Below are 26584 nucleotides of genomic sequence, written 5' to 3'. Positions count from 1 at the left end.
AACGCGACGCACTGTGAAATCGCAATAAAAAGCAAGCAAAGAAAATTTACTGATTTGCAAACGAGCAGTAAAATTAAATAAAATAAAATCAAATATTAACAAGTGCAACAAGCAACAAAAACCAAGCAAATGATGCAGAATATCTTCAGCGCAATTTACTTGAATGATGCATAAAGTTAAGCTCAAGAAAATGTTCTATGTAGATACATAGTGTGTGGCTGGAGCCTGAAGCCATGTGCACAGCGCTGGCAACAGCAGCAGCGAAGTAAAGCGCTGCGTGAGATTCAGTGAAAATTGCAGAGTGTTGTGCTAGAAAAATATATAAATTGTATTTGCCAACAGGATATAACCTTGAAGTTGTCGCGACGACAACGATAACGGCTCGATTACGTTCAACAAAAATTCATTGAATGTCGTGCTTGGGTGCGTGTGTACTAAAGCTAAGTTAAAGAACTGAATAATAAAAAAAAAACACGGCCGTGCAACATGGCGTATGGGTAATGAAAGCTACGCATACCTATGCACTTAAGTTGCAAGACGCACATACCACACACACACTACTACAACAATATGACAAACAAAAATTGTGCCAGCGCGCGCGTCTGTGAGTGTGTGTGCGAGTGTGTGTGTGTGCGTGTGCGTGCGTGCGTCTGTGTGTGCGTGAGTGGCATGTGATATTTGTCTAAGTGTGTGTGCGTGTGTGACTTGGGTGCCAAATAAATTGTGTATTAGGCAACGTAAAATAAAACCTATTAAACTACGACTGCAACTAAACAAATAAACAACAAAAAAAAAAAAACAGCAAAACACCAAACGCGAAACGCGAACCAAATAACAAAAAAAAAAAACAATTTTGATGACGCATGCGGCAGTAGGGCAGAAGGTTAAAATTACAACGACGGCACAGCGTCGAAATTCGCCACACGTTTGAACGATATTTGGTTACAGTTTCGGGTTCGGAGTCCGAAAACATTCAAAACCGATACCAATACCGAATCGCAGCACGCAAGTTGTTGGCAATTTATAGGCGTGCGAAAGAACTATAAGCGCCACAGCCACAGCTGCCGCGCCCCCGCCGCCCCTGCTGGCTGCCAGCCACTCCTACGCTCTACTCAAAACTCAACACATGTCACAACATTGTTATGCTTAACTGTATATAAATCATAAAATCTAACTAAATAAATTGTGAATTGCTAAAGAAAACTAACAAGGCATAAAAATTACACACAAAAAAAAAACTCATTACTTGAGCCAGAGCGCATAAAGCAAGAGAGAGAGAGTGAGAGAGAGCGAGAGCAGAGAGCAGAGCGCGCCTGTGTTTTTAACTCCCACAAGTCGGAAACTCACCACACTCGGTGCGCGCGCTCTCCGCGTGAGTTCGCAACGACTGGCAACGCTGACTAAAGACTTTCACTCTCGGCACAAGCATCGAGCAGGAAGCGCATATATTAACACACAAGCAAACAACACATAGCAAAACACACATAACTAAAACTCAACTAAACAACACGGAATATCCGCTGCAACAACAAATAAATAAATAACAAAAAACGAAGCAAAAAAAAAAGCAAGTAAAAGGCGAAACTTTTTGCATGCAAGCGGTAGCAGCGGCAGCAGCAGCTGACTGCCGCAGGAAGCGTGCAAGGCGCATTTTGACTACAACAACAACAGCAAGAACAACAGCAACTACTACTCTCAGCACGTCGGACAGTCCGTTGGCCGGTGCTTGTCCCATTGCTGTTCCTGGCTGTCACAACTATTGAATAGGGCCACTTCAACACAAACACTGGCACAGGATACAGGCCGTGCGCACACAGAGACACGCAACGCAATTTTAATGTATCCTTAGAATTTCAAACAGGTAAGCAGTGAGCAGCGAGTGTGCGACATGCATGCCCAAACTTTTCAAAACAAATGCCATACATATAACAGAGCAGTACATGTGTAGTATATGCTCAACAACATAATAAGAACAAATGCGACACAAAAGTTGTCGCCAACTTTCAGATAATCAATCTTGATGGAAGTTCAATTTAACATAGTTAGCTGCCTCTCCAGTTAGATATAACACCAAAAGGCACAACATTTGATTGAGTTTTCTACTTCGTGGAATTTTTCATATTAAAAAGTTGCGCTCACAATATCAAATATGTCTTTACTTAATTATGTCCGCCCATAATGCTGCAGGTGCTCTGCTTTTGTTTGGCTCTTCAGCTAATCAAGGACAAGCCACATCAATTTATCAAGCCGCTATACCACACAGAATTAATAATGTAACCCGCTTGTTGTTGCACCTTGACAACGTTGTCCAAGTAATAGTTATTTAATGACACCTTATTCGAAAATGTTGCGCCACAAAAAAATATTCTTTTGACGCGCTGACATTTCATTAATATTTGCGCCTAATTAAATGTCAAATGCCGCGGCTCGTCGACAGTCAACGCAGCGGCTCGGCATACAACGCGTATGCTTAATTTACGTTTGTAGCAACATTTGCACATTTCCACATCAAATGCGCTTGTTTGCCATTAATTGAAAATTAAAATTGATTTCCAGCAGCGCTTATAAGTAGATGTTGCCTGATTGATTTTCGTGCTCGCTGACTTCCAAATGTTTTAAATTAAAATCGCATTTCCAACATGTTGTTGCAAATGTTTATTGCCACTCATGCTTTGGTTTTTTTGGCTGCATTTTGCAACGCATAAATAAGTATGTATCCCAGAGGGTATGGAATATTTTCATAAATTTACTACCCGCTACTTTCAGTTGTAATTGCAACTGCGAACCGTGACAGCTGATGCGACAAAAAAAAAAGGGCGCGCCAGCAGCGCCAATTAGTGCACAATTTATGCAAGTGAAGACATGTTTTAATTGCCGTGCGGACGCCGACTGCAATTCAAGGGGTTTCTGATTGAAAAAATGATTTCATTTAAAAGGATTTTAGCTGCACTCTCAAAGAGTCTGAGAAGAAATTCAAATAAACTTCAAGCTGCGAGGTAGTCAAGACACCAAACAAATAACAAGCGTTAAGCCAAAGTAGAATGCAACCGACTTGTCTATACGCTTTAACAGTCTTTTAAGCAGTTACAGATAAAAATACAATTTTCAATTTGTGCTAGTTTTTATTCAAGATTGGCACTAACTTATTTTATGGGCTACGAAGTGACTGAATTTAAACGTTATTATATAATTTACCTCCTTTATATGTCCAACATGCTTCTTTTTTAAAAGCATAAACAACTGTTTCTATAATTAGACATACAGGACGATAGATAACTTATTATAGTTAATGATCCAAGCTTATAGACAGCAAATAGATTTAACAATTATTATTGCTGACACTCGTAAACAAGAAAACAGTTATGAGCACAATAAAAATAACCAACGCCAGGCAAATGCGAAATCAATAAAATCCCATAAAACCAACTTGTGACAAGTTAAGCGCTCGATATAAAGAAATGCCAAGCGTAGCATATTTAAAGCAACTGTGCACCCAAAACAATTAGGCGCACATCTCTTTTCTCTGCTGTAATAGTTCGTCTGCTTGCTACTATATCCAGCCTTTGTCATGTAGTTCGATTGCTATTTGCCACTGCCTTGACTCGTTTTAAGCGCTGCAGCAAATCAAATTGGCAAAAGTTCGCTGGGGTCTAAGGTCGAATCGCACAATTCCACTTTTATTAATATTTTCTATTTGCCTGCTGCGAGGCAGCAAACTACAGCGCACACAGTTTTCTAATACTCGCCTACAAATATACATATATATATATTTCTTTTTGTGTTCATTCGTTGCTTTGGCTTTGCTATTACCCACATTTCCATTTAGCATTCAGAGTTACAGTTTCAATGGCACATTCAAGGCTGTATGACGACTGATGCTGAGTGAACTTTCTTAATACAAGGTACTTAAAGGACTCGCACAAACACAGACACACACACGCACACGCACACAAGTTGCCACCCACTTTTTGCTGGCGCACAGGAAAAAAAAAACCTAACTAAATTCTTAAGTGAATTAAGAGCAAAACTTGTAAGACTTTCTTCTTTTTTTTATTTGTACCTCGTTATGGCGCTGTGTACTCTTCAGGCTTTTGCCACCTTAATGAGCAAGTTGTCCAGGACGCAAATTGTTTGCGCATTAAGCTAGTAAATGAATAGTGGTATTAGTTTTATTATGACCTGAATCGCAATTGAATGAGCTGCAATTGTATATGAAAAAATGGGATTACGTACTAAAATCTTTTTATATATTTTTTTCGCAGTGTAGCTCACATAATTCATTTGCTTTTGCTATTCGTGGCAAAGCGACTGTTTTTTATATTTTATTTGTCTGAGTTTGTCAATAGTTGCGTGAGCTAGCGTACTCTACATTAAGCGTAGTCTGCGCCTGGAGAGCGCCTCTAGTTAACCTGCAACCTCAATCGCTGTAAAAACTAAAGCATTCGTGACTGGACAAACTGCCTTGACTGAGCGCTTTGTAAAATGCCCAACTGAATGAGTAACGAATTGACAGACATACAGACGGACTGACTGACTGACTGACTGACTGACTGTCTAGCTCGCTGGTGTGCCACTGTCTGCTGTGGAGTCTTTAGTGCCTTCCTGTTTGTTGGCACGACTTGGCACACAGACTTTGCCCTGGTCTTGTTGTTCCAGCTCATCCTCAGTCATATCCTGTCGCACCCCATTGCCAGCCAGCAAGTAGTTTCATTTGCCTTTCGCATTTCCCACATTTCCTGGCATGGCTTGTTTGCATGCCTGGCTCGGCTCGGCTCTATGCATAGACGTCGACCTGCTCCACGAGCCAAGAGCCAAGAGATGCCGCCGCTTTGCATAAATTTATTTATTTTATTTCAGTTGATTTGGCTTTAACGTTCTATACACGTTCACTCTGGAATTGGTTTATATAACGCGACATGTGATTAAAAAATCCGCTGGCTCTCTCTATCTCTCTTTGGCCTGCTTAGAGAGCAGAGCGCGCGCTTTGGCTTCGTTTTGGCCAAGCATGCCTTAAGGCGTTCCAACCACGTCACCGAACGCTTCCCGGCATGTTTGAGCAGGGGCTGGGCATTGGTGTCAGGCAGTTGAATGGCTGTCCCGGTTTTGAAGCGTGTTTTTTGCGCCGCCGCTGCTGCTTCTTGCTGCTTTTGTCATTTTTTTCGTGCTTCATTAATATTTAATTAAAAAAAAAATCAATAGTTGACATGTAAGTCACTGACGTGTCATTTCAACGGCTGTAGCTGTTCTTGCTGCTTTTGCATACGCTTCTTAAGCACAAGTAGCTTCTATTCACACATACCCTATATTCAAAATAGTTACATGAAATAGCGAAGAAACAGTTGAATGTTAATTAATATAGCACATTTATTTGAACTAATAGCGCACAGTTAATTTCGATTAGTTTTAAATGCCTCGTTAAGTTTATCGCAAAGGATGACAGTGAGCTGAGTTAACGATCGATTAGCAAGAGCGAGAGGGACGGCCTATATTACAGAGTATAGCTTAGTCACACGCTATCTGCTCCATTTGTTGGGCTTGTAACTTATGCATATGCATGCCGCATACCTTATTACAACAGATTTTCTTTCTTGCTGCCGAGACTACGTGACGGTCCACATTTAAATCCGCTGAGAACATGACAATCTTTGCCATAAAGAAAATTGAAAAAATAAAAAGAACAAGACAGAAAGGCTTTGCCTGCCGCGCAGAGAAGCTTAAATACTCTTACATAAATTCCATACAAGTTCCCATAGTCGATGTTAACTTTCGAATTGACAAGCACGTTGCCAAAGGGTATAAAGCGGAACGCAAAAAATGTATGTTGCATATCTCGGAGGCGCGTAGCGTGGCAGCTTAGTAGGTCTTGCATGGCAGTTGCAAGTTGTGCTCGGCTGTCAGCCATAAAAAAATATTTATGTGTGAATGTAGAAATGCGTTGTTCGCTGTCTTGTATCGATTACAGTTAAGCATATGCAAAGCCTGAGGTCAACACTGTGTGCAAAGGCAATTGTCATAATTGCCTTAAAATATACAAGCTGCTAAATAATAAACTGCACCAATAGCAGAAAAGTGGAATCAGCTGTTGTTGTCAGCTTTACTCCTAATGCTGGCCTCAACTGCTTGGACTTGCTCAGTGAGTACGGCATGTATATTTAACCAAGCTTGGGTGTTGTCTGCAGCTCTCTGCTGCTTTCCATTTTATGCTCTTGGAGCATATCAAACTACTATCTTTCTCTACATTTTACTTTGTTAAACAGCGAATGATTGCAGTTGTAAAAGATCAGTGAATTGGAGCAAACTGTGCTTGTGATTTGTGTCTTAATAAAAAAAGTTCTTGCTTCAGACATGTGTAATTTGACAACGAACATTTATTGTCGCTATCTGATTTGGCACATAGCTTAGCAATTGTGCAATTTGGTTTATGGAAATTGTGCAGATCTTACAGATTTATGTACAGTCAGCCCACTCACACACACACACACACACATGCATACATACATATTTCTATATGCAAAATTCATGAAAAATGTCCTGCTTGTCTGTGTGTGTTGTGTGTGTTGCGCTTTGCTACCTTTTTTACGCGCAATTAACCCAGTTACAAGTTCGGCATGCCACAAAAGCAAACACACACACATATACCTATATTCACCCACACACACACACACACCTACATATCCTGCATTTATCATAATTACTTTTCAGCAGCCCACCCCAAAATAACGCTGAAAAAGTTGTTGATGAATGAACTGCCCGCTGTTGTCTTTAACTTGTGGCTGTGCTGTGTTCAGCAAAAAAAGAGGGGAAAACGCTCGTTGACTTAAATGTTTTAATATGCCTTTAGCAACTATTAAGAGCTGTGCGTGTTAAATGCCTTTCGCATATCAAGCATCTATTATTTATAAATAAAAAGCGCAATTCTCTTACGCACAAAATACTTTATAGCATACTTATGAGGGCCAATGGCAACAGAGCTCTGCAGCGACTACAAAACCACGCACACAAACTCGCAGCATAGTTGCAGTTGCAATTATATATGGATATAGAGAAAAATGTTGACAACAACAGTGGGATTAAAACAAATAGAAACTTTTATGGGGGCATAGCAGTATAGTTATTTATCAAATCAAACAAAACAGCAGAAGGACATTGACCATGCACAGCAACAATGCAGCAGCCAGACAGAGAAAACAATGCACAGTGGCACAAAAAAAAAACAACTGCAATAAATCTGATACTTTTTTCAATGCTAGCCTAGCTAATTCCGAACTTTTTTCATGTACAAATATTTGTATTCAACCAATGTGCAAGTGTTTAAAAATTTCAGTGACTTAACTTGTACATTTGGCATATATATCATGATAATTGGCACAGTGTTAAATCGATTATCGCTGCATTAATTAATTTAGCAATTTTTTGCTACTTAATTATAATATTTGTTATACTGTGCGACAGCTGCCAGGCAGCAAGCAAGTTCCAAAAAAATATATATAACAAAAACAAAAAAAAAATGTCACGTTGCGCACATGAAAAATGTCCTTGTGGCAGCGCCAAAACGCCATTGTCGCCAACCAAGTAACATACACACATACATAGTCTATCTCTCTCCTTCTTTTATTGTTGCTGTAACTAGCAATGTGAGTGTGCGTGTGTGTGTGCTTTATTGTTGTGTTGGCTTTGCAAAGCAAGGTCATGTGTAAATACATTTGAAGCATGCTGTTTATTCTATAATAAAGCCTGGCTAAGGCACAACAAGAACAAAACACACACACACTCGTACACAAAGACAAGTTATTGTCAAATACATATAGAGTTATGTGCAAATATAAATATACATGTGCATGCCAAATATAGCTGCCTGATTTGTATTTATAAATTGTGTTTTGCATATACAAGTTGGCAAGCAATGCTATATTTTGTTTTTGGCAATTTGTAGTGTCAATCATTTACATTTACTTGTCTTTACAAACAGTGGTCAACAAGCGGTCGATGTAGCTTAGTAGTTAGTGAGTGTTTAACGTTTGAAACATTTTGAACACCAGATCATTATCGATAGACATTGCTAATTCATCGAGCTCAGCTGCAATAACATGAGCTGTTGACTTAACATGTCATTTCAATAACATAAGCTGCTGACTTAACATGTCATTTGATGTTAAGTTAATTGCGAATTAAAGAAGATCGAAACGAAAAGCGCTGCGCGTATTTTAATGAACAACAAAAGCTTAAAACATTAACTGGTGCTGGCAGCATGCATAAATTTAAATACAAAAGCATAATTTGCAACCATTTTCAATTCACGTTCAGTTACCCACACAGGCATTGTAATTTCTAATGTGGAATTAAAATCAACCGGTTTTATCAACAACAACGTTGTTTACAATTGCACCAAATGCAATGCAATGCAGCTGAGCGTTGAAAACAAATTGAAATTCCGATTGCGAATCATAATAGTTGAAAATCTGGTTTGCAGCCATGCATAGGGAGCTTCTTTTTGATTGTGATGCACCCATTTTTACGGCTTGGTGTTATCAATGCCATTTGCTGGACTGAGCTGCCAAGTGAGCTATTGAGCGGCGCCCACCAAATAACGTATGTACGTATGTATGTGTGTGTGTGCGAATAAAAAAAAGGAACATGCGCTTGGGCGCACTGCCATTGTTCTGTGTTTGGGGCCAAAGTTGGCATATGCATATGAATAATGAAGCCCTGTTGGGGGTGGCGTGGGCGTGGGCTGGCTGCTGCTGCTGCTGCTATTGATTTCGAAACAAAACAAAAATTTCACACGCGGCACACACTCAATGTGTATGTGTGTGTATGTGTGTGTGTGTGTGTGTGTGTGGGTGTGCGAACATATGACTCTGGAGATTAAAGCATTGTTTGTAAATGGTTAGCAAGCAGTTGTAATGATGAGCAAAGGGAATGACTTATGAACCTATCCTAAATATGCACTTGTTTCTAACTTGTTCACTCTTTCGTTCTCGTTTCTTCTTCTTGGTTTTTTAGCGTCAGCCCTCACAGTGTAATGCGCCTTGGGGGTAGTAGTGGTATACCATACGACGGCGACCCCCTGACAATGAGCGCAGCTGGCAATGATTATGCTGAATTATGCGATCTTGGACCTTCACGTTGGAGTGCACGTTCATACGGTTACCATGCAGCAACAACAGCTGGTCTTGGCGGCATCGGTGCCACACAGTCATCATCGAGTGTGCCCACCGGCGGCTCAGCGGGACTTACCGCTCAGCATTTACGCAGCAGTGCAGCGGCTGCAGCAGCAGCAGCCCAAAACAGTTATGAGGCCGAAGATATTGGTCTCGCCTTTGGCATGATCAGTCCCCCACCCACTGGCAGCGGGCACGTACATTACGGCGGCAGCACCGGCACAGGCGCCGCAATTGGGCTCGGCTCACGTGTCGGCAACAGCACCAGTTCGCTACGCGGCGTTGGCTCCGCACCGGGCGCCAGCGGACGCTCCGGCCTCTACTACTCCCCGCCCGGCACATCGTATACGATCATTGAGCGACCGCATTCACCGCATTACTATTACAATTCGGCGGGCGTGCCCACAAAAGGTGGCTCGCTGCCTGGACGCGGCTCCGCCTATCTCAGCTCCTCGCCCTCCAGTCACATGGCCGCAGGCATGGCGGGCACATTGCCCACATCGACGGCATCCAGTGGCCGGCACGCGTCCTCGGCCAAGGGCAATGGCAACAAGAAGCGGCCCATCTCACCGGAGCAGGTGCTGCGCATGTTTGGCGCCACACAGTCGTCTTCAGTTCCTACGAGTAGCTATCACTACAGCAATGGCGGCACACGCGAACGCGACCGCTCCGGACGACGCAGTCCGGCCAGCAGTCCGCCCTCAACGACGCATCAGGTAAGCAGCAGCAACAGCAGCAGCTGTTGGCCAAGCGACAATTAGTTATACACATTTGCTTTCTATATTTTCAGATCTATAGAGATCGCGAACGAGATCGCAGTGTGCCGAATATACATGAACTTACGACGCGCACGGTGTCCATGTCACGTGATCAGCAAATCGATCACGGATTTGGCATTTGCGTGAAAGGAGGCAAAGACTCGGGTGCGTAGACAGTAGTGCAACATTTCGTATACGTATACGTATACGCCTGTGTGGAACACTTTCTAAAAATAAATTCAAACCAGCAGAGCTTATTAATTAATCAACAAACTTCATTGCCACACACAGCAGCTGACCTTTGGCTTTAACACTTTGCCCCGTCATGCAATTTATATAAAATATCAATTGCCGCCAAGTTGGGGCTTAAACATATTGTCTTGAATTCTGTGTGTTGATTTGGTGCAGTGCCAAGTCAATTATTTATTCGCTCACGTAGCTGACGTACGGCTCGCTTCGGCTTCGGCTTCGGCTTCAGCTCCTGCTCCTGCTCCTGTTTCGGTTTCACGGCTGTGAAGCATTGACAAATGCAAAACATTTTCGAGCAGCAGTTTACTGCAATTTAAATTCCAATTCAGTTTTATTATCTGTGGTTTGGCTGCCATGTTTGCCAGCGCAGCTTTGACATTTTCCAGGCGCACTTTGCAGTTGACTACCTGGGTTAAACCCCCATCCGCCCACTGGGTGGGCTAAGTATTTTTAGATTACAGTGTGGGTAACGTTTTAAAATCGATAAAGAAAAAATCTATTTAAGTTGCGCAGGCCTGTTGGTGTGTTAAGGGAGCTTACCACACGCTCAGTCATCTATCAATTTATCGTATCCATGGACTCGCTCAATGTGTGTCATGTTGGCTGCTTTCAGGCACACGTGCATTATAAATTAAACATAAAATGGCTGCCACACTCACACACACACCAAGATACAAGCCCACACGTAAAGTCATTATTGTTGTAGTGCTGCTGGCTTAATGAAAAGGGCTTATGAAAACAAAAGACACCCACACACATACAATTTAAAAAAAAGTAGGCGGCGCGGGGGGTTTGACGCGCTCTCTCTCCGTGTGTGTGCGTTTTATTAAAAGTTTAATGCGCCTCGTTTGCTAATTGATTTTGTTTGCTTTACTCGTTGCTCGTTGTTTTTTTTTCGGGGTTCATTATCGACAGGCTTAGGTGTTTACATCTCACGCATCGAAGAGAATTCGGTGGCGGAACGCGCCGGCCTGCGACCCGGTGATACAATCCTAGAGGTGAACGGCACGCCATTCACTTCAATCAATCACGAGGAGGCGCTTAAGGTGAGCATACTCACTAGCTTTTGAAAATTATGGCTAAACATAAATAGATTTCTTTATGACTATGTAGTAGCTAATGTAGTTATGTATAAACAATAAACGTTTAGAGCACAATCGACGGCACTAATCATTTTTGTAGTCGACTTTTTGGCGCTGCCAGCAGCCTTTAGCAGAAAGTGCTTCAGCTTCAGCTTCGTGCCACAGTGCACTGCCACGTATAATCTATTCAAAAGGCTGATTTAATTGCACACTTTATTGATTTTTAATATGATTTTGCTCAAAAGCTTTTGCTAATAGACTGCGATAAGGGCGGCACTTTGCGGGCCAATTTATTCAAATTGCCTAACCCTATCGGCTCCTTGAAATTAGTTTGGCGTTGGCATAGTCCTACAGCACACGATGTGCCGTTTCCCATGCTTTCAAATTTACTGCTTTTGACACATTTCTTAAGGCCACAAATATTGACAAACTTGTTTAGCGCTCGCGCTCGCGCTCGTTCTCTCTCGCTCGTTTTCTTTTCAATACTTGCTGCAATTGTTGTGCTCTAAAAGTGGATTGTGTAGTTTTATATATTTCTTTCAAATGCACTCTATATATACTACTTATGACACATTAAACATTTTGTATAAATAATACAAACGCTAAGCAAGTAAGAACAATACAATTAAAAAAAAAAACACTAATTCAACTATAACCACTGAGAAAAAATTGGCAATAGATTAGTCGCATTGAATTGAATCGTTTGCAAATTCACTTACAACATATAGTTTGTATACTTTCCCTTTTAATTTTATTTAAAAAAAAACATACATGTAAATTTCAATACATTCATTTACAAATTTTATATTTATTTTTGAAATAATTCATTTTCTAACGTTTTTTGCCACCCTACTTAGTTTTGATTCAGTTTCTTTTCTGTAAGCTTTCTGCTCTCTCTTGCTGTCTGTTTTTTCTCTTTGCTCCTTTTTATCTATCGTTGGTTCCTTTTTGCTCGCATCCTCCGTCTCTCGTTTGTGTCTCTTCTATTGCCACATTTTTTCTTAATGCAGAGATGTGTGCAGATATTGAAATCGTCACGTCAAATCAGTATGACGGTGCGCGCACCGCCCACACTGAACTCAACGGCGCCGCTCCATGGCTTTGGTCCACCCTCCCGCGATCCCATGTACGCATCAATGCCACCCCTGCTCCCACAATCTGCGTCGGCGCAACAGCAAGCAGCCGCTGCCGGCGGAGCGGGACTGCCCTTTCGTCAGACATGCTCCTGGATGGATCGACACGGTCGGCCCGCCTCGCCGCCCATGGAGTATGGTGGCAGAAGAAACGATCGCAGAGATAGGTAAGATCGCATTTAATAAGTAAAGAACAAGCGATTTATTTTCATGCTCCATTAGAATACGCCGCGTTGAGCTGTTGATAGAGCCAGGACAATCGTTGGGCCTGATGATACGCGGCGGCGTGGAGTATGGTCTCGGCATCTTTGTCACGGGCGTGGACAATGATAGTGTAGCTGATCGTGCGGGTCTTATGATTGGCGACGAAATACTCGAAGTCAACGGTCAATCGTTTCTGGACGTAACGCATGACGAGGCCGTCGGTCAGCTCAAGTATCACAAGCGCATGTCGCTGGTAATACGCGACGTGGGCAAAGTGCCGCACTCCTGCACGTCCATCGAAATGGAGCCCTGGGACGCATACAGTCCAACTGGCACAAGGTGAGCAAGGCAACTTCAAACTGTGCGTAAGTTGTTTATTTCAAAGTCGTGATATTTGCAGAGCGCGTCGAAAAGGTCAAATTGCGACCATGGTGGAAGAGAAGGCGCGTTCGCTATTGCCACGTCCTCATTTTGCAAGTCTTTCATATTATATAGCCGAATATAGTGCGAAAGCAATGACCATAGATGCCTTTGTTGCCGTTTTATTAGAAATGTTAGATACGTACGAAAAGGTAAGCAATACAAATTTGAGTTGTATCAAATAAACTCACGGCGCCATTTGCACTTTATAGCACACGCTAGTGACGGAAATACGCGAACTTGTCTTTCCCGAGGATCGTACGCGCTATGATGAGCTTGTCTATCGACGCGAGCGCGATCCATATAGTGTGGAAAGACCTAGGGTAAGCATAAGGCTCGCGGGCTTAGTTCATAAGTTGTACTCTATCTGTTATTGTCTCTCCAATTGCAGCGTAAGGGAGATCCCACACGTGATTTGCCGGTAAGCTTTTTAGCAGATTTATTCTACGACACTGACACTATATATACTTAGTCAAGTTCTACTCTCAAGAGCATGTTAAACTAACAACTCAACTACTCGCAAATATAGTTCTTAACTCCAAACTAACTTATATAACAAACTATTACTATTTATAACTATAATTACTGTTTTATAAACATTGTTGTTGTCGTCAATTGTTGTCGCTGTTATTGTACTTTTGTTTATATTATTTTGAATTTCAATAGCCATGAACCTAAGATTATATAAATACACAGTAATTGTTAATAAATAATGTACAACTTGTAGTTTAATTGTTGTTGTGTGTAGGTAACATACATATTTAAAAATATCTATATTGTTTAACTGTTCAATCTGTTTATGAGTTGCTGCTTTAAGTTTTGTTCGCTGCATGTGCTTTGTTAACAATTTGGTAAACCAATCGAATATTTATTTGAGACAGAAATGATTTATGATTTTTCTTGGAAAACAGACAAAACGAATGTCAATTTTTACTTAGAAATGCAAAACAAATTTCTTTGTAGCTGCATACATACATACATATATTTCTAGTAAAATGTATCAAGTACAGTTGCGTCAAAAGCAGCTGCTTCAGCTACTATTAGTATTAAGCCTATTTAAATTTCAATGAAATGATATTTACTCCTATAAGCAAATTTAATTGTATAAAGGAAGCAGATGGTATTAAATATATATATAGTACGTATATTATGAAGTAACCAAAACAGTTTGCACACTCAGTACAGTCACAGCAAAATTCACTTGAAACTCTGCTTCATACATGCGCGCAATCAATCGAGCACCTACTATTACAACAAATTACAAAAGTTTTATAAATATGCATATGTAAAAATAAAGGATAATTCACTTTGATCACCAACAAAACAAACAACAAAATGCACTGATCACCCCCTAATCTTTCTCTCTCTCTTTCGTTCTGCGAAAGGTACACGCTCAATCTGTGCTTTTAAGCTCGATAGTTGGCTTCTAGATAAAGCTCAATTGAGGTCTAGTCAAAGTCCCAAATTTCTATCTCTCTCTCTGTCTCTCCCTCTGTCTCACTCTTTCTCTGTGTCTATCTCTATCGCTATCGCTATCGCCTCTAAACAACAACAACAACTGTTTTTCGGAAACGCTTTGCCAACAAAATCGTTCGTTCCATTCCAATTCCCCCCACAGGTAACAGCTGACGATATGGAAGTAAGCGCCGCCACCGGACGCAGTCCTTCGTCGGACTCGGGGCTAGGCATGACCGTAACGGATATGAAACAACTACACTGAGCAAGCATTTTTCAGTTATTTAGCAAGCAGCACTGACCCTTTTGTTATTCGGTTAATCTCCATTGATTCATAGACCCGCAATACAGTTGCCATATCGGCCCATGTCGGCGGGACCAATATTGCATCGCTCACACGCAGCAGCAGCAGCAGCAGCCGCATCACGCAACCAAAACCAAAACCAATCATCACCACCACCTAAATCATCACAGCTACAACAACAACAACAGCATTATCCACCGATACATAGCTCATTGCGTCATTTGGGTGGCGTTGGTGGCGCTGTCGGAACTGTGCGTCATCATGCTCATCATCACCAGCAGTTGGGACCAAATCAATTGAAATTTAAACAAGCTCTAGACAATCAGCAAAAGGTCAGGAATGTAGCAAATGCAGCTCGGAGTGTCCACAAGAATAGCTCTCTAGCCTGCAAACTTAAGCTTTACTTTTGAAATGATTCTCATAAAAAGCTGCGATGTAAAATATCAGTGCATAAACGACGATAATTAATATTCTTTGCTAAACCTAAAACAAGTTAATAATATTTAATATTTAATATTTGACGCAAAAATATTTAAAAAAAAGAATTTTAATTTCAAATTATTTTCTGTGCCTAAGCAAAAGTTGACATTCGGCTTTTATTCGGCTCCAATTGTTACTCTCTCTTTCTCTCTCTCTCTCTTGTCTACTTTCTGTTACTTTATTTGACTCTCTTGTATGTTATGTTGTGAGTGTTGTGTAACGTCTCTTTTGCTATTTATTATTTTCTAACGACTAAAATATTATAATATCGTATATTCGTTCTATGTGTCTAAATGTCAAACCATAAATGTTAAACTTTTGTTTTAATTAACTTTCAATTGTTGTTCAATTGGCTGCTAATTGTTGTAACAAACCAAAAAGCAAGCAAAATTTGCACTTAAAAGACAACCAAATCAATGATTTCCTGCTTTTTTCGTCCCGGCTTAGGAATACGGCTGTGATGAGCATAGAACTCGACGAGGTAGCGAAACCCTTTTACAGGATTACGATCACGATGCGGTGAGTAAGCCAAAGAGTTCGTTAAGAGCGTGCTATGTAAATGGATTTGATGAGAGTTTTGGGCAGTATTCATATCACAAGAAACTCACTTCATGCTTCATAACAGAAATCATATCCATGGACATACAAGTCTTTTAAACAAACACAAATTTATACAAACACTAAACAATCTTGGTTGCTTTATTGTAACTCATATTTGAATATTTATATATATATATATATAGTATATGTATCTCTTTTTATTCTAAACTAATTTTTAAACTAATATATACTAAGCACTAATATATGCGCTTGCTAGCTAGCTTTTGTTTTATAATATATATTGTAAACTAACACTAAGCACTCATAAAGCCAATAAGCGCAATTGTAATCCAATGCAAATCAAACCACGAAGAACTCTAACCCAGACCCAGAGCAAAACCCCAGACTTCTCGCTCACATCTTGTCGTGCGTGGCGCTGTCCGTAGCGCCAACAACTGGCAAATGATAGTCGCGTGGCGGTGTAAAGGGACGCACAAAGTGTCGCCACTGATAATGATGATTATGGTGCGGTGGGGGCGTCGCCGTCACTGTTGCATGTTGGTGCTGCTGATGGCAGCTGTTGGGCTCAAATTTCGGGCGTGGTATGCGCAATTGTTTGATCTCGGTCAAATAGGTTTCCATGGTGGTTATTGCGTCGTTATTGTCTTCTGCCTGTTGATATGATTAAATTTGTCTAATGAATTGATTGCTTTGTTGCGAGTGCAACTCGTAACTCGTTACGAGAACTCGTATTATATGAAATTGTGGGGTATGTGAGGCTATCGTTTGCCTCGGGGTGTTTAGATAAAAAGTGAAAGTAAATGTTGCCGCTTGCCACAAAATGTTGCATGTTATGCCGCAAACATGAAGATACCACTGCAATAGCTTCCGCAAAGGCAGCCGGCCAAAACAAATCAAAGCAAAGGCAACAACAACTGCAGCAGCAGCAGCAGCAGCAACAACAATTGCAAGTTCAATGCGTGTAAAACTGTTGCTGTTGCTGTCAGCAGCAATCGTTGGCCATACAGCAGCTGGCTTGTAAATGGTCTTGGCGCTGCCAGAGGGATCCACTCGCTTAGCCCTGTTTACACAGCTGACACCATTTGGAGCCCGATTGCTGCTGACCAAGCTGCAGCAGCGCGTTCAAACGGCCAAACCGACTTAGTCGACCGGCTGAGCAAGCAACCAGTTTGATTTCAACTAAAACTGACAAACAACTTTTCGTTGTGCTGTTGTTGTTGCTGTCTGGCCGCTGCGACACTCACTTTTTTCTTCTTACTTTTGCTGTTGCTGTTGTTGTTGTATTTATTTTTTATTTTCGTATTTTGAAATTACAGCGCATGAGACAAGGCGAGCGCAGCGCAGCGCAGACCAAAAACTCAAAGTGGGTCATTAGAGAAACGTACTAAATAAGGTACAAAACTTTGTCAAGAGCACAACAAGACTTGCGACTGACATAAATGGAAAGTAAATTGTTGTTGTTGCTGCCTCCGTTGTTATTGTTGCTACGATTGCCCATTTAACATGTAAATACAACGCACAAATAAATCATTTTGATGCGTAGCAAAACCAAAATCCGGTCTACAAAGTCAATGGCTGGAAAATATAAGCAACTTGCTTATAAACCAGTGAGTGAACAGCAGTAACAGCAACAGCAAAAGTAAATCAAAAAAAGGAAAGAGAGATGTCTGACAAAAAGTTAAAAGTTTAACAACAAATTGTGTTGTAGTGTCAAAAGTTGAGCAACGCTAACAAATTATTCAAAACATGACCCACACTATCAGTTGATGTCCAAATTTTTGGCAGTAAAAATATATTATTTAATTAACTATTGCGCTACAACTATTGCTGTTTCAAAATTTATGCTGCAAGGCAGTCGAAACTTTTGCTCATAAAGAGTTTTTTGTTAGCCCGTCGAAACGTCATTAAAGTTCTCACAGTTACGAGATTTGCCCGCGGCAACTTCAACCTTTTCTTCTTAAGACTTTTTTCTACCTCTGCGTCTGCTTCTGGCGCTGGCTCTGGCTCTGGCTCTGGCTCTGCCTCTTTGGGTGTTGTTTACGTTCGCTGTTTACTGTCCAATTTTTGATAAGTTGTGTATCGTTATTGCTACACGGCGCGTTTTTATGCTTGGCACATAACACTTAATGTCAGTTTTAATTAGCAGCTACGATGCGTTGGAAATTGTAAAAGTATAAAATTGATTGGCAGAGAACTTCACAGCACTTTGACCCATTTCGCAGCTTTAACTGCTCTCCACTATGACCCATTTAAAGCTAGATAGAGAGCTATAGGGCAGCTGGACTGATCATTCAGCTGACAGTTAATAAATATTTATATATTGTTATTACTTTTATGGGTCATTGTGCTGCTGCTGGCGGATTATACAATACTTCTAAAGCGTTCTCAGGCTGCCCGCAAGCTAACAATGGTGTGACATGGCCATTAGCTTTACTTTACTTTACTTTTGTTTGCACAAGATTAAAAGACTGCGTCAGCAATAGACTCAACGCTATGCGTTAGGCGAGGCCTTTTGTTGTAAAGTTTTCTCCGCAGACAATAAGTGAAAAGCACATTTCCACGTCCAACTGACGTCAATTGTTTAACAATTTAACTGTACTGTAGCTGTATTTGAAACAAATCATGCTGCTGCTGCTGATGCTGTCACAGCTGTAGCGCATTTAAGTCAGCGGTATTTATTTTTTATAAATTTAGTAAGCCGCTTAGGGCAACCGTTTCAAAATCAATCAAATTTATGACTTTGCAAACTCGACGTCAGCGCATATGAGATTTGTAACCAAATCCAAAGCGTAGACAATCTCACACACATGGCATGCCATTGACCTCGATGCGTAGCGGTTTGAAGTTGCGCTCGCATTATCTGTGTATCTCATGGATACACCAGTCGCACAGATATTAGACGCACCAATTTGTGCACAGCAATTGCGACTCGAAAAAAAAAATACTGAGCAAATTTAATGCCAATTTATTGAACTTTTGAGCTTAAGCTGGGCAATTCAGACTTCGCTTCAAGGTCTAAAAATTACAAATATCTTCAGGCTGGGGCTTTAGCTTTTAATTAAGCTGAATTCTGTGCTTACTTTCTGCTTCATGCTGTGCTCCACACACTAACTACTAACTACTAGTTAGCGCTTACTATCTCTATGCTTGACAAAGCTTTCCCTTAAGCTGAGGTTAAGCAACAGCGCCTAGAGCTTTGTCGCTTAGAATCTCTCGACTTCCGTCAGCACAGCTCAAGCAACTTAATTGCAAAACCAGTCGGCAAAAGCGTAGCAAAAACTCTAAGCAGTTTGAAAACAATCATAAACAAAAGAAATTAGCACGCAGACTGGCTAAAAAAAAATCAAAACGAAGGTGAGAAATAGCAGTTAATTGAATGCAAAAACTAAGTTTGCCAACAGCTTTGTTGTGCCCCAAGCCTCCCAAACTCCCAAGTCAACACAATTGTGTGTGTGTTTGTTATGACACATGCTAGTCAAGATTGCAGATGGCTTGCGGCAAGTGGCAGGCGTTGCACTAGGCCAACAAAACAAAAAGCAGACAATGATGATATAACAATGGAGGTAGCAACAACAACAGCACCACCACCACCAGCACAACAGTAAGGTGCTACGATTTGTTTATGCAACAATTTGTGGCAAACAGAGCGCGAAATTTGTCAACTTTTATAACTGAATTACAATTTACTCGCAATTTGAGCAATTTATACGCACGTTTTTGTTGAAAAGCCGGGCCGGGTGATTGTGATTTCCTCTTTGCGAACTGGGAGCTGACAAAACTTTATCTTGCGGAGCCTAAGTCGGAGCCAAAACCTCACGCTTCAAGCAACAACGCGCAACTAAAAACTGAAAATGCAGACGCGGCCCAAAACAGCAGCCAAACTGCGCTGTCGACGCCAGCAGCAGCAGCGGCGGCGGCAACAGCAGCAGCAGCATCAAATGAACTTGCTGGCGGCTCAGTCAGCTGAGTTGTGTTTAGTTTTAAAGCTACGCAACTAAGAAGCTAAATTAAATTATTATAAGTTGCACGTTTCAAGTTGATTCTCACACAGTTACACAATCATTGGAATAAAGTAAGAAGAGCATACATTTGTCGCTTTGAGAGCGATTGTTGTTTTGTTTTTGTTTTTGTAGTTGTAGTTTACTTTGCGTGTGGCTTTCTTTGGCCAGTTGCTTTTTATGGCCCAGTAATAAACAAGTAAGAGTGCTAAGCAGCAGTGAACACAACGTTCATATACCCTGTCTACACTTGGAAACTAGTTTGTAATTATAGCCTAAGCCAACCTATTTGTAAGTGTTTATGGTTCAAAAAATTATAAACAGCGACAACAACAGTGACAACGACGACGACAATTATCATTGGCGCTGTTTTGCCAATTGAGCTATGGCCATAAATCTGTTAAGTAAAATAATACAAGTAAGCAATTTATTATAGACATACATAGTATATACAATATGTAGATTATTTATGCATAGGCCTTTTGTCAGTTTTGCGCAATGATGACCAACAGCTGCTGCTGCTGCTGCTGTCACAGCAAAGTATCTATGAGATAAAGATACAATATCTGCAGCTGACATGCAGCAGCAGCAGCAGCAGCAGCAGCAGCAGCTGTCTGTGTCTGTGTGTGTGTCTATGTTTTTTGTTTTGCTCTTGCATGACGTAAACAGAAAATTTTGCTATTGCTATTGCGCTTTTGTTATAGCAAGCCAATGGCCACAAAAGAGTTGATGGCCAAAAGAGCTGCCAACGTTTGACATTGAAAAACAGTTGAAGCGCTGCTTATACTACTATTGTTCAATATACTATACATGCATACATATATACTTAACTAATTTTTGTATTTTCTCTTTTGCTCCGTCTCTTTTCACTGCCTACAATATTGTACAACAAAACAAAACAAAACAAAACCAAACAGGAACAGGTAAGCGCTTTACATTACGCTTATACATTCGTGTTTCTTCGCCCGTTGTTACAATTTAAGCACTTTTTTCCAAAAAAAAACTACTTTTTTTCTACATATACACACACCTAACACACACATACATAATAAGACACACACACTTGCACACATTTACACATAAATAATTGTATTACTATAAAAACAATGCATAAGGAAGCAGCCCATTTGGCTGCACTTTGGCTAAAGTACTTAAATTTAAAATGCATTAATACGTTTCTTTATAAGTTTATATAATCGAACGTATTGCTTTAAGTTAAAGTAAGTGCATTGGCATTGGATAAGCTTACCCCTCAAATAAAAGAATTCTATGTTTATAGAATGTTCTTTATAAAAATGTTCAGAAACGTTACATTATACATTAAGACCTTTAACATATATGTTTGGAAAACATTGTGGGCGACAACTTGTCAATTGTTTTGTCAAAACAATTCAATTGCCTAAATTGTTTGTTTTGAAATTAGAATTACACGACTGCCTAAAAGCAGGCAACGGTTTTTAACAACTATTTGTAGGCAACTCTTTAGCAGCAAATTTATTAAATTCGTTTAAATTAGTAATTTGTGTATATATATTGTTCAAATATACAGTAAAATATAAGTAGCTCAAAGTATATATAAATATATACAAAACAAGTATTTAATGAGTTTATACAGACATTTTAGCAAGGATCATAAACTTAAACAATTAGTATTGACCTACATACTTACATATTATATATGAAGTAGTTTCTTTCATAAAACAGCCTATATTAAAACCCTATATATAACCTATATAAATTAGCGTAAATCGTAGTTTGATACTCTATATAAAGCAGCACAAACATATACTTACATACTTTTAGATTTAAGTTAGCGCAGCAAACTCACCACAAACAAAACTCCAGATACTTGAATATATATATAAATGTTTTGAGTTCTATAAACAACACAATTTCTGTTCTGGCAGTTCTTTCTGGCACTTGAAACCTAATTTTGATCATTACATTACAATCTTGAATTGAATTGAATTGAATATAATTTGAAATACATTTATTATTTAGTTTGAGTTACTCTTGTGTTGAATTGTTTTGCGTGCAACCCGTAACTATCCCTACCCCAAAATTGTTCTCGTTTGTTCATTTGTGTGCATTTCAGGGCGGCTACTTAGATGGACTACGTTCACATTTGGGTGGTTTAACACAACGTGTCAAATCATGGTATTGGGGACGACCTCTTGTAAGTGCCAATGTATTTTTCGTATTAACGAAAACCAAACAATAACAACCACCAGATCATAACTAAACGAACAAAGCAAAGAACTATAAAAAGCAAACTATAAAAATAACCAACAACTACAAAAAACAACAGCAACTACTACAACTAACAAACTAAGTGTTAGAATCAATAGAGCAATTGAATGTGCAACGATTTTGAATTTCAATTTAAATTTGCATCTCGTTTCATCTAAGAGCGCAAGTTAAAGCCTGTTTTATAGTCTTGTTGCCCTCTCACTCTCTTTCGCTCGCTCTTTTATGCATATACACAGACACAACTATTTCCTGTCTAATTTCTCTCACTGTTTTAACTGTTATTTTTGTTATTGTATGTGCCTTGCAAGTAACTGCACCAAGCCACCAACTGCAACTGAAATGAATTCATTAAAATTATAAATAAAAATTAAATAATGTTTTGCATTTACATTTGTTAACACACACTTACACACCAATTTATGAATTGTAATTGTAGGATTTGCATTTTAGTTAACGTTATACTTAGAATCTCAACTAATTGCTTGCTCACTTACGCACACACCAACACCAGCAACACACCAACAAATACACCAGCAACACACCAACAGCCATGCACAGATTTGTTTGTCCAGTGCGTAGTCACATGTTTATAGTTTGTAGTTATACACAAATTAAATTCCTTAAACTTACTCGTCTAAAGTACTTGTCATAAACTGTGTAAGTATGTTAACTAAATAAAAGGCAAAAACTAAAAGCAACAAAAGAACCTAAAACAGGGACTAACAAATTAAAAAACCAAAAAAAAAGCAAAAGAAAAGAAAACGCTTGAAAAATACATTTGCACATTTACGCATGAGTCAACCACCAAATCAACCATCACCAACTACAACTACAACAACAACAATAATAACAACAGCAACTACAGCCAATCAATACCAATCACTTGCAACAACAATTGGTTTTGGCTCATCAACTAATTTTCACAAGTTTTTAGTTTTGTTTTATCGTATTTTTCGTAGTTTTCACTTGTTAATTTTCATTTGCCAATTGTAATTAGATTTCCCCTCTGATTTACGTTAAGTTTACGTTTATTGTATTTAAACTTTAGCTGCTGCCCCCCACCACCACACACAAACACCAACACACACACACAACAACTAATACACATACACACTTAGACTCTTAGCTGTAGTTACTTGTAACTTAGATTCATTTGTAAAATAAGTTTTAGTTTAGCGCTTCTCTAACAAAATTGTCTCTAGCTGCAGTTAGTAGACATTGCTAATAAAAACCAATTTAGACAAAATCAAACTATTGTAACTTTATTCGCCTAAATACATAAAGGTATATGTATATGTACATATGTAAATGTATATGTCTTAGTTGCCGTTTTTGCAAGATGTTTACTTTGATTCACTGTAAAGTCAAACTTAGCTACATACGCGCCAAATTCATCCAACACACACACACACACACACACACACATTGATACACAAATACACATGCACATAAAATTAAAAATAATAATTATAATATAGGCAACTAAAGGTGCTCTTTGAGCTTAGTTTTGGCAAAGCTTTTTTGTAGCATAGTAAATAATAAAAATTTGTCAATTTGAAATGTTTGAGCGTAAGAATGCTTAAATATTATTTAACTCAAGATTGCAGATCACTGCTGCAAAGCTTTTGAATTGAAATATACTAAACTATATGACATAGCAAGCTTTTTGCAGAATGAGCTTTAGCTACAGCTGTCTACCGAAAAAATTCCTTCCATAGCATTGACTTCAATGTGGCATTTAAATATTTGTATTTTGTTGTCTCTCTCTCAAACTCAACTGGGGCTCACTTCACACAGATCAAATTGTTTCACTCAAGCACGCAATAAATGCTATGTAATAAATGAAATTATCTTGCTTATGGTGTTTTCTCTTAGTGCATATCTATCACCAATAAAATATTCTATTCTATACCCCCCCAAAAAAACACCTTTAATTTCTCTATTGTATAACTATAAATATTTTCTCAAATCAAAGCAAACTCTATAATTACACGAGCATATTCGTCTTACAACAAAAACCAATTACAACAATATTTAACAAGCAAAACAGTACTTAGTACAACTACAACCAATTCTTATGCAAATATTTTTACTATTTTCGTTTTACATACAATTTATTGTAAAAAAAAAATATGAATTCTTTGCGCACTCTGCATAACAAATTGTTTAAAAACAATTTGCAAAACCAAACAACATTGAAAAATATATAAATTAGGAGTTGGCCACAAAGCTCTCAAGAAGCTTCGATATGAAGGAGGAAGGCGGCACTTTGCTGGGCGATAAAGGTGTACGAAGGCATCAGGTGAGTTGCTCTAACTGTAAAGCGAAAATGCCACAAAAACTAAATACCAGATAAAAAATACCAAGATACTATTGCAGAGAATGCCAACAATAAAACTAAATAATGTTTGTGGTTTGACTATGAAAATTCGCTCTATATAAATACATTTTATTCTTAACTAAGAGCACAATTGACTACCACTACGACAATAAAACAACAAAACTCAAAATCAACAACAACAACAACTACATTTCACGCTCCATTTTGAACATGAAAAAGTAAACCATATAATATGTATAAAAATTATTAGTACATTTTGTAAACTACTTCCAAGAACTATTGGCCAACTAACATAGCTAGCTCTAGCATTGAAATTGCATTTTGTTTGCTACACACAAACACAAGAAAAAACCCACACACACATGGAGACACAAGAAACCAATACCAAGACTCCTTATTATAAACAGTTACTATATTAAAAATGTTAGCTTTGCTTGCGACACACACACACACACACACACTTTACTTATTTCAACTATTTTTATTCAAACCTAATTATGTACTCGTAGGCTAGAACTTAACATTAACAATTGCAATTAATGAATTTGGCTAAATGCATATGTATGTATATTTCATTTATATGCTTTACTTAACTCTCGTTTCATGTTCATGAACAAACAGTCCATGCAACGTCTGTCAGCTGAACAGAACGGTGGTTCAACGACTGAACAAACACATGAACACAATCCAAACGTCGTACCTGATCATAGAGGCAACTTACACATTACAGTTAAGAAAACGAAACCAATTTTAGGTATTGCTATCGAAGGTGGTGCTAATACAAAACATCCGCTTCCTAGGATAATCAATATCCATGTAAGTGCATTTGGAATTTTGAAAAATAAATGAAGTGGCAAACAATTTTCACCATCTGAATTTATTATTAGGAAAATGGTGCGGCATTTGAAGCGGGGGGCTTGGAAGTCGGGCAATTAATACTGGAAGTAGACGGCACCAAAGTGGAAGGTCTACATCATCAGGTGAGCGCCTGAGCCTGAGGCTGAGGCTATAAATATTTAACGCTTATTAATAAATTGTCGTTTTATTGCAGGAGGTTGCTCGATTGATAGCCGAGTGCTTCGCTAATCGTGAAAAGGCTGAAATAACCTTCTTAGTTGTCGAAGCAAAAAAATCAAATTTGGAACCGAAGCCAACAGCGTTAATATTTTTAGAAGCCTAACATTTGCTTGCCCTGCCGGCTAGTGACCCATTGGAGCGACAAAAATTGGAGTTCCTCTACGAATGGGGCATCGATTTAACGGAGACGCCAAAACCAATGCCAACACCGATACCGCTGACAAAAGCTAAGAATCCACCACCTCTGCCACATGAGCTGCAATACCAAGAGCAACAACAACAGCAACAGCAACAACAACAGCAACAGTATAGCAACAACAACAGCAATGCCAATAGCAATATCAACAACAATTGCAACAGCAGCAGCAGCAATCAATATGGCAGCAACACAGCGCTCAACAATCATCAATCATCATCATCAACACAACAACAACCACAACAACAGCAACAACCACATCATCAAACGCAACAGCAACAAACACAACAACAACAACAGCAAACTCGCACGCCCACTAAAGCTACGCCCACGCATGAAACGCAGCGACAGCAGCAGCAGCAGTCACAAAATGCCACGCCCACGCGTGAGCCACAGACACCCACAAGACAGCAGCAGCAGCAGCAACGAGAGCAACATCATCGTGAGCGACAGCAACAGCAACAGTTGCGCGAACAGCGTGACCAGCGTGAACAACGCGAGCTACGGGAACGCGAATATCAACACGATCACCCACAATACCATCCGCCAGCACACGGACATCACCATCATCATCATCATCATCACCATGAGCAGCATCACCATGAGCAGTATCATCATGAGCAGCAACATCAAGAGCAACAACCGCAGCAATTCTACAGCAGCAGCAGCTACAAAAGTCATCATAATTCCGTTTACCAGTAAGCAATTACAACAACAACAGCAACATAAACAAAAACAACTGGAACAATTTTGTGACATTCTTTCAAATTGGCTTTCGTAAACAGTAATACAGTTAAATTGTGCTAACAAATTTGCTTCAATATTCCCCTTCCCCAAAAAAAAGAAACACGCCCTTAATCACATTTAAGTTTGCTTCTTTTACCCCTAGCCTAACGCTAACTCGCTCTAACTTCC

At 39.5% G+C, this 26584-nt stretch overlaps 2 protein-coding genes across 9 annotated transcripts; one reads left to right on the top strand and one right to left on the bottom strand.

The window, feature by feature from the left end:
* The first annotated feature begins 654 nt into the window (after positions 1 to 654).
* On the top strand, positions 655 to 25814 carry LOC108600229 (whirlin). Of its 8 annotated transcripts, XM_033293881.1 has the most exons (18): positions 655 to 1861; positions 9004 to 9877; positions 9952 to 10084; positions 11084 to 11214; positions 12261 to 12550; positions 12606 to 12926; positions 12988 to 13159; positions 13220 to 13330; positions 13399 to 13428; positions 14626 to 14709; positions 14790 to 15098; positions 15694 to 15765; positions 20723 to 20728; positions 21901 to 21981; positions 24271 to 24357; positions 25018 to 25212; positions 25284 to 25376; positions 25448 to 25814. In XM_033293881.1, the coding sequence occupies exons 2-18, from the start codon at positions 9023 to 9025 to the stop codon at positions 25574 to 25576; spliced, it is 3099 nt and encodes a 1032-aa protein (XP_033149772.1). In that variant the 5' UTR covers positions 655 to 1861; positions 9004 to 9022; the 3' UTR covers positions 25577 to 25814. The 8 variants fall into 8 exon arrangements, with proteins under 8 accessions (XP_033149772.1, XP_017843138.2, XP_017843139.2 ...); XM_017987649.2 differs by lacking the exons at positions 14626 to 14709; positions 14790 to 15098; XM_017987650.2 differs by lacking the exons at positions 14626 to 14709; positions 14790 to 15098; positions 15694 to 15765.
* Positions 16039 to 19649, bottom strand: LOC108600230. The gene is made up of 2 exons (XM_017987658.2): positions 19521 to 19649; positions 16039 to 16458 (listed from the first exon to the last, which is right to left on the bottom strand). Exon 2 carries the CDS (start codon positions 16426 to 16428, stop codon positions 16201 to 16203), a length of 228 nt encoding a protein of 75 aa, XP_017843147.2. The 5' UTR covers positions 16429 to 16458; positions 19521 to 19649; the 3' UTR covers positions 16039 to 16200.
* Positions 25815 to 26584: the final 770 nt, after the last annotated feature.

The sequence above is a fragment of the Drosophila busckii genome, chromosome 3L (genome assembly GCF_011750605.1).
Source record: "Drosophila busckii strain San Diego stock center, stock number 13000-0081.31 chromosome 3L, ASM1175060v1, whole genome shotgun sequence".
Taxonomy (NCBI): Eukaryota; Metazoa; Arthropoda; class Insecta; order Diptera; family Drosophilidae; genus Drosophila; species Drosophila busckii.
The sequence above is the reverse complement of the archived record's forward strand: the minus strand, read 5'-3'. Positions and strand labels throughout refer to the sequence as shown.